This window comes from Lineus longissimus, chromosome 7 (assembly GCF_910592395.1).
Source record: "Lineus longissimus chromosome 7, tnLinLong1.2, whole genome shotgun sequence".
NCBI lineage: Eukaryota > Metazoa > Nemertea > Pilidiophora > Heteronemertea > Lineidae > Lineus > Lineus longissimus.
In genome coordinates, this window is record NC_088314.1 from 8483956 (window position 1) to 8491859 (window position 7904).

The 7904-nt window shown below is 40.4% G+C and overlaps 1 protein-coding gene and 2 non-coding genes across 4 annotated transcripts; all 3 read left to right on the top strand.

Moving 5' to 3' along the window:
* The first annotated feature begins 38 nt into the window (after nucleotides 1-38).
* LOC135490646 (POC1 centriolar protein homolog A-like) lies at nucleotides 39-6625 on the top strand. 2 transcript variants are annotated; one of them, XM_064775945.1, is made up of 11 exons: nucleotides 39-132; nucleotides 814-898; nucleotides 1108-1279; nucleotides 1536-1715; nucleotides 1933-2040; nucleotides 2276-2391; nucleotides 2842-2975; nucleotides 3499-3723; nucleotides 4220-4306; nucleotides 4727-4915; nucleotides 5141-6625. In XM_064775945.1, exons 1-11 carry the CDS (start codon nucleotides 118-120, stop codon nucleotides 5243-5245), a joined length of 1416 nt encoding a protein of 471 aa, XP_064632015.1. In that variant the 5' UTR covers nucleotides 39-117; the 3' UTR covers nucleotides 5246-6625. The 2 variants fall into 2 exon arrangements, with proteins under 2 accessions (XP_064632015.1, XP_064632016.1); XM_064775946.1 differs by lacking the exon at nucleotides 4220-4306.
* Nucleotides 2606-2727, top strand: LOC135491877 (small nucleolar RNA SNORD67). Its single transcript, XR_010447956.1, has one exon. It is a non-coding gene; the product is annotated as a small nucleolar RNA SNORD67 (small nucleolar RNA).
* On the top strand, nucleotides 3126-3247 carry LOC135491876 (small nucleolar RNA SNORD67). The gene has a single exon (XR_010447955.1). It is a non-coding gene; the product is annotated as a small nucleolar RNA SNORD67 (small nucleolar RNA).
* Nucleotides 6626-7904: the final 1279 nt, after the last annotated feature.

Below are 7904 nucleotides of genomic sequence, written 5' to 3' on the forward strand. Positions count from 1 at the left end.
GTTAGCGCATGCGTACTGAGAACAAACCTACCGCCGTTTTTAAAACCGAACTATTTCAAGTTGGAGTCGATTAACTCTCTTTTATTCTGTATTTGTGGCAAACTTCAAGTTAAGAAAATGGGTACTGTACTTGTAAGTATATGTGGACATGATATCACCCAAGAAGCATAACTAATTTGTTTAAATGAAGCTTATTTTCAGATGTTTTGCTACGAGATTTTTGTGGGGTCTATTTTCGGACATCACTTATAGATTTTCTGTACACTTTAATATACACATTTAGATCGTTATCATTTTCCGGATAATCAAATTTGAAAAACTCCCCTTTGCAAGTGTAAAATCTCTATGAATCGGAGCCTAACTAACTAAATCAAATATTGCACTCGAACTGAAAGAAGAAGAACAAAGAAGTGTGGTGGCGGCATTCACAGTAAGGGCCTATAGTACTAACTTAGGGCCTAACTGGTAGGCGTATTCGTAGCGGTAACTCAGTAGTACTGTACGTCAAACATTCATTCTCAAGATTTTTCTCAACCGCAGGCAGAAAATGAAAATTCAATACGACAGTTCAGAATGACGATGGTACGGTTTGCGCATAACTGACCAATCGGCTAACAAAACCAGCAAATGAAGTGAATCATCTGATTATGCATGATTTACCCATACATCATTTGCTTGCTCCATTAGCTGATCGGTCAGTTATGCACAACCTGTAGCTGGGACCAAAGTTCTGAACTGTCATATTTGTCCAGAAACGTTTCTTTGTTAACACAGTCATAATGTTAGGCTTCATTGTCACTTCTTTGTTTTCAGGAGGATCCTACCTTGGAGCGCCATTTTAGAGGACATAGAGACACTATCACAAGTCTTGATTTTAACCCAAATATGAAGCAAATAGGCAAGTACTTTACATTTCATAAATAACTCGGTTGTAAAATTTTTAAAAGTCATCTTGTCATTCCAGTATTTCTAGATTATAGATACAAAATACGTGTTGATGTAGATACGAATAATTAAAACAGGCTCAGTTTGATCTGCCCCAGAAGGTGGCGGCCTCGTCTCAACTGCTGTTGGATTTTTTCATTATTTGAAAAAAAAATTTTGCAGCCTCTGGTTCCATGGACTCGTCATTGATGATTTGGCACTTCAAGCCGCAGATGCGAGCGTACCGATTTGTCGGCCACAAAGATGCTGTGATGTCGGTTCGCTTCTCACCATCAGGGCATCTGGTTGCCTCTGCTTCAAGAGACAAGACAGTCAGACTTTGGATACCAAGTGTGTAAGTAATTGGCCTTGAGAGGTGTGGGGAGAATAATTTTCACATGTTCTCCAGTGCACCAAAGATCTGAATCCCTTTCTGATGCCATTGTGGCCAATGGGGTCGATGTATGTCCATGGCTGTTTGCACTACCGCGACATGGTCTGAACTTGAAAAGTCAAAAAAGTCTTGAGAAATGTTTTTTTCATCCATACAACTTTTACACTAAGCGTTCTTCTTTTTGTCTTTTAAAATCAAATTTGTCTTCTGCTTTCAGGAAAGGTGAATCGACTGTCTTCAAAGCACACACAGCTACAGTAAGAAGCGTAGACTTCTCAAGTGATGGCCAGCACCTGTGCAGCACCTCAGATGACAAAACTGTCAAGGTCTGGACAGTGCATCGGCAGAAGTTTTTGTTCTCCCTGACACAGCACATGAATTGGGTTCGATGTGCTAAGTAAGTTCATTCTGTTGAAGTTATTCATCCTGTTGAAGGGATCTTAGCATGCTTGTTTAAATATTGGTAAAGAATGTTATTTTCACTTGTTTTATAGACGAGTCTACCTTTTGTGCAAGAAAATAAGCCTGAAGTCCCAACTGGCCATGTCATGTGTTTGTTGTAGAAATGAATTTACTTGTTGCGTTTATTTATACTTTGAATATTCAATTTGCAGGTTTTCTCCAGACAGTCGATTGATAGTGTCCGGCAGTGATGATAAAACAGTCAAACTCTGGGACAAACAGAACAAGGAATGTGTCCATACATTCTTTGAACATGGAGGGTGAGTGATAAACCATCCAAATCAATAAAGGGGCTTGAGTTTGTGACAGAATCTTGGTAGCAGAGTAGAAATGCTCTTATTGTGACAGGCAAGGTGAACTTGTTGGTCTTATGCCTTGGAGCTGAAGCTAGGGTTTGAGGGGCAGGACATCACTAAATGGGGAACCGGCTGTTCAAAGTAGATACCTACCCGGTTGTAGATAGTTTAAAAGAAACAGATTCGAATCTTCCTTCAGGTTTGTGAATGACGTTGCCTTCCACCCCAGTGGTACTTGTATTGCTGCTGCTTCCACCGATAGCACTGTGAAAGTCTGGGACATCAGAATGAATAAATTGCTTCAACATTACACAGGTAAATTCTGAAAAGTTTAGTTTTTAATGCCAGTTGTTGAGGTGTGTGCGTTAAGTTAGTTAAGAGTTAAGATGAGAAGAAAATAGAGTTACCAGACCAATAAACCTATTTGGCACCTTATTATTGTGGCTTGCAAAAGTGCTCTTCCCATCTTCGAGGAGAAATACTGATGCTCCTCCCGCCTTGGAGGAGAAATTCTGGTACTATTTGGGGTTGAGTGTAAGTGATGAGTTGCATACTGGAGCAGACATCTCGTTTGACGTCTGCTTCCTGACCTCGTTCCTAATGGGAGCACCTGGAGACTGGAACAAGTGCACAGGGGCCATCTGATACACTCAATCAACCTCAAAGTTTATAACCTGAACGCATCAAAATATTTCTCATAGTTGTAGCTGTTAAGTGGAAAGTTAAAAAACTAGAACACTTCACGGTACTGTTGTTCTTTTTCAGTCCACACAGCCCCAGTGAACAGCCTATCCTTCCATGCCAGTGGTAACTACCTTATAACAGCCTCAGATGATTCCACGTTGAAAATACTGGATTTATTAGAGGGACGATTGTTTTACACGCTACACGGACATCAGGTAACTGTGATACCAGAGTTCTTATATATACCAGAGAAAGTTCATGCATGATTCTCAATTGGTGTTAAGAGAGAACAGCCAGTTTCTGTATTACTAGCTGTGATATCCAACAATCAAATGTTGATTAATTGTTTTTTTCTCAATGAGAATTGAGTGTAAGTGATGAGTTGCATCCTGGGGCAGACGTCTCGTTTGACATCTGCTTCCTGACCTCGTTCCTAATGGGAGCACCTGGAGACTCGAACAAGTGCACAGGGGCCATCTGATACACTCAAAAGCTTATCATTTTCATAAAAAACTTCTCTGTAGAAATCAGTGATCCGATGCCACGTTGTACTGTCAATTGAGAAAGGTTTCTCATAATCAATATATGGATCTTCTGACTGAACTTGCTCTCAGCGGATTTTTTCTATTCACATTTTTACATGTAAGTCTGTTGCACGTTATGTACCGGTAGTCAACTGGCTAAATTAGCGTTTATACAGTATTTCTTAGACTACGACAAGCTATTCCTATATTGCAGGGTCCATCAACAGCTGTTGCGTTCTCCCGGTCCGGCGACTACTTCGCATCGGGAGGTTCAGACGAGCAAGTTTTGGTGTGGAAGACAAACTTTGACCAAGTCGACTACAATGAGGTATTGCAGTCTCACCGCGCCAGGCAGGCAGGGGAGGAAAAGCCCACCGTCCATGACATTCCCCCGAGGTCACCACATTATAGGTCGCCCGCAAGGGGCTCACCTTGCCAGGTTGGTTGACTGTGAACCTGTTTGAATCATGATGAATATAGGTTGCTAATGCTGGCTCATGTAAAGAAAGATTGAAATTAGTACAGAAAGTCAAGTTGCCTTGAAATGAAATGAAATTGTATGTGGTCCACTATAATGAGTTAAATGAATGTGAAATGTCTCACTTGGCTCTGAAGATTGTGTCACTAAGTATAGAAAGTCGCTCAGTTGGTAGAGCAATAAACCTCCAATTGATTTTTCTGTACTAATTTCATTCTTTGTTTGAGTTTTTCCATTCTACAGAACTATTTCCCTTGCTCCTTGCTTACAGTACTTTTCCAATATCTATTCCTATTTTGGTGGTGGGTAATCCTGGTTTTTTTTTAATGGCAAATCTCTCCCTATCAATCAATGTTAGTACTTCCAAATTTTATGCTGTCAATAATATCAATGTAGAATTGAATGAATACATGTATGTGTGCATGCAATAAAAATATACCGGTGCTTCAATTTGCAGCTTGATGCCCGAAGTGAGCTGAGAAGTATGACAGACACTGACCCCGGTATCACTGATATTGGTCCCGCTTTGTTCTCACACCCTCAGGTACAAATTGAATTCGTCACTTTTAGTCTTCAGGCTTCTACTTACGGTAAACTGTCTTTTCTTTCGACGGCATCTGGCTAGTTTTAGTCCAAGTCCTTAAGGATGTGGCACATGTTTTTACTTCCTTACCCACCACCAATTGCTTGTATACAATGTTTGCCTGTGCTTAGGTAGTATTATTTGTGTAAGTTAATATTTGCATGAATATGAAATTAAACCTCTGACATGTTAATGGCCTCTGGCATATTTTATGAATGGTTTAAAGTTTGGTCCGAGCATGACAATCGATGGTGCACTGAGCACTGCACACTGCTTGTTGAGTAGTATTAAAAAAGTTGTATACCGCTATCGGAGAGTCCGAGTCAATACTCCACTGCAGCCCCATATCTAACGTATTATTTACACTTCTATTTTCTTTAGCCGACCAGTACCACTAATGGAAGTATGAGGGACCTAGGCGCCACATCGGGTGACCGTGCTTCGCGAGCTTACCAGGAGAGGGAGGATGAGTCAGTCCCGACCAAGCAGCCACTGGAAGCCAAATCAGTCTCCCCGGAGTTGGCCAATACGCTTGAACATATTGTTGGACAATTAGATATCATCACACAGGTAGGTGCAATCATGGCACATTGGAGAGTATTTGTTACAAATTAGGTATTGGAAGAAAATTTCCACACTGACTTGAAAAATCTAAATGCAACTCTGCGATTTATTTAATATGACCTGTCCTGAACTTTATTACAAATGCTGTCATCAAAGCGATTTATTTTTAAGTTAACTTCAAAAATTTATATTGTGATCAAAAATTTACTTTAAAAAATATTTCCTTTTTAGACGGTGTCCATCCTTGAGCAACGCCTCACCATGACGGAGAACAAGCTGCGTGAATGTCTTGACAACCAGCAGAAAATCACACTGCAGATTAGGCCGACCGATTGAGAATTTGAAATTGCTAGAGACTAGTTTAAAAAACCAATATTCGTTGGTATATCGGACTTAAGAGTGTGTTCTTGATTCAACGGGCTTGTGTGTGGTGTACGAAAATCAAGGATATGGACCTAAATGTGTTGATATTACTGGTCTGTATCTTTATAGCAAGAGATATGGTTGTGAGAGGATTCAAAAGATATTTGTCAGTGCTGGGATGCTTCAGTTTAAAAAAGCCCCTTGAAAAAAAAAAACTGGCCTAACATTGAAACCCGTCATATCACATGATTCTTTTCCCTTCTGGATTGTTAAGAGAACATGTAGCTTGGAGCTAGAGAGATTGCCCTGAATATACATAGGCCTAATGAATTCAGAACTCTTGCTTCTATGCCGTGCTTGGGGGATGAGTCCGACAAGAGAGCCACCTTTTAGTTCGAATTGTTGTAATGTGTTCATCAGTGTGTCATAATGACATGAAGTGTTGATGTCAGTCTGATGTGTTCATGCATGAAGGGACGCTCATGGATATTGTGTGTTATTCATGAATGGTACCGGTATTCATAAAGGTATTGTGTTCGTGTGTTCATGGATATATGTTTGCTGGTGTTCTTACATATGTAAGTCTGTGTTCATATGTTCAGGAAACACCTTGGCTGGTGTTTATAGAAGTCTGTTTTATTCTGTTTGTATAATGTCACTATAATTATCATGGGTGATATCAGTGCTGCTGGACAGTATTATGAATGAGTATGTAAGCATTTAGCCAACCTTGAGCACCACTTGATGGTAATTTTGTCTCCGAGATTAACCCTTTAACTGAACAAACCGTCATGGTCATGTTTCAGAGATGAGCTTCAGAACTTCGTATAACATGTTTAGTAAACCTCCCAGCATGTCCTAAGGCTTATCTCAGTATTTTTGCTTTTAGAGAATAGAATTTTAGTTTGCTGCAGTTATTGGACCGTTGCATTTATAGTTGTGTATGATGATGGTAGAAATCATGCTGGTTGTGATGGGAAATATTGTTCAATCTTATTTTATTTTTGTCTCGCTGTAGTGATAGTGGTCATGAATGTGCGCTTTGGGTAGTACAGTAGAACCTCTCTCTTGAGGACACCCTTGTGACTCTGACAAAAGCTGCCTGTAATAGAGAGGTGTCCCGACTAGAGAGGTCAAAATGAATGGAAACAACCAATTTGAGACTAAAGCCAGTGTCCTTTATAAAGAGGGTGTCCTTAATAGAGGGGTGTCTGCTAAACGAGGTTCCACTGTAATTAATTTCGTATTGGTATGTTCTGGTAATTCAGATGTCGAGGAAAACATTTCCTTTTTACCTTTGTATAGTGTACAGGAATATTTTCCAATAAAGATTTTAAATATGATTCCATATTACACATCTAATTGCTTACATAACTGTCAATATTGCAGTCAATGATGACTATTACAACAGCAGAGGTCAGAAGACAGGCCTGACAACACATACTATTAGGACTTTGGACAATATTCAGAGCTCAGATGGAGCTAAAATGTTGGCCACTCGGTTTTGGTCTACATTTTAGCTCCAACCCTGCATTTTCGGTGAGACAACCAATACCTCCAGATCGGTATCATTTCCTTAATCAATATATTCATCATTAAAAAAATAAAAAGCTAGGGACGAAAGTTTGGCCGTTACACCTAGCGGCCAAACATAGAACCAAAACTTTTAATGTTGTGACGATTGTCTCATCTGTCGTGATTGTGACATCGTTTATGCAGGATAAGCCAGCCGATCCCCCCAAAAAACATGTTTTGACGATTGTCTCATTTTTTGCGATTGTGACATCGTTCATGCAGGATAAGCCAGCCGATCCCCCGAAACATGTTGTGACGATTGTCTCATCTGTCGTGATTGTGACATCGTTTATACAGGACAAGCCGGTCAATCCCTCCAAAGCGTTTTTTTATATTTGTCCGAGGTGATGGTGCCGTTGCTCCCACAGAAGAAGCTGGCTGATCTCCTCATTCTGTTGAAATTGTCTATGGTGATTATGCCGTTACAATATATTCATATATTCCTTCCATTCCATGTGTTATTGTGCTGCAGTCCTATTATCGATACAGAGCGATTTTTTTCTCCTATTGGAGATGAAATGGGAAAAGTTTGGATAATCATTGATCTAGCAGAACCATTACAGTCTCAAATGATAATGTCAAATCATGGATGTTTATCTGCAGCTCGTTCAGAATCAGGTTAATAATTTGTTGACTTGATTTACACAGAGTGGCGGCTCGAACGGTTGGAGACAATGCAGAAGGGGCAAGATTTCAACACATCCCTTCTTTCATTTATTTGACCCGCTGTTTCCGTTGGAATATGCTGTGTAGAGGCTGTTTAACCGGTTTTGGTACGGCTGTTTCACAAAGACCTGTTGCACGTTACATAGGCCTTGTGTACAGGCGCCTTTCAGCTGGCTTAATAGCGTCTACTCGTATTTCTGCGTCAATTATGATGTGAATTAGGATCATTGCCTGAACATATCATGGCTAAGACACCCAAGGCAGTCCACTCACCATCCTCACCGGCCTTCCTTTTAGGATGGGAGGGGCCCGAGCCACTACGTCCTGAGTGTACCTTGGCTGTAGTCACAGCAACGTCACGAAAACGACGTATAATCGTACAGCTTCTCAA

Coding starts and splice junctions, on each gene's coding strand:
- LOC135490646 (XM_064775945.1), top strand. Junction 1,280..1,535: donor AGACTTTGGATACCAAGTGT/GTAAGTAATTGG, acceptor TTCTGCTTTCAG/GAAAGGTGAATCGACTGTCT. Junction 4,916..5,140: donor AATTAGATATCATCACACAG/GTAGGTGCAATC, acceptor TTTCCTTTTTAG/ACGGTGTCCATCCTTGAGCA.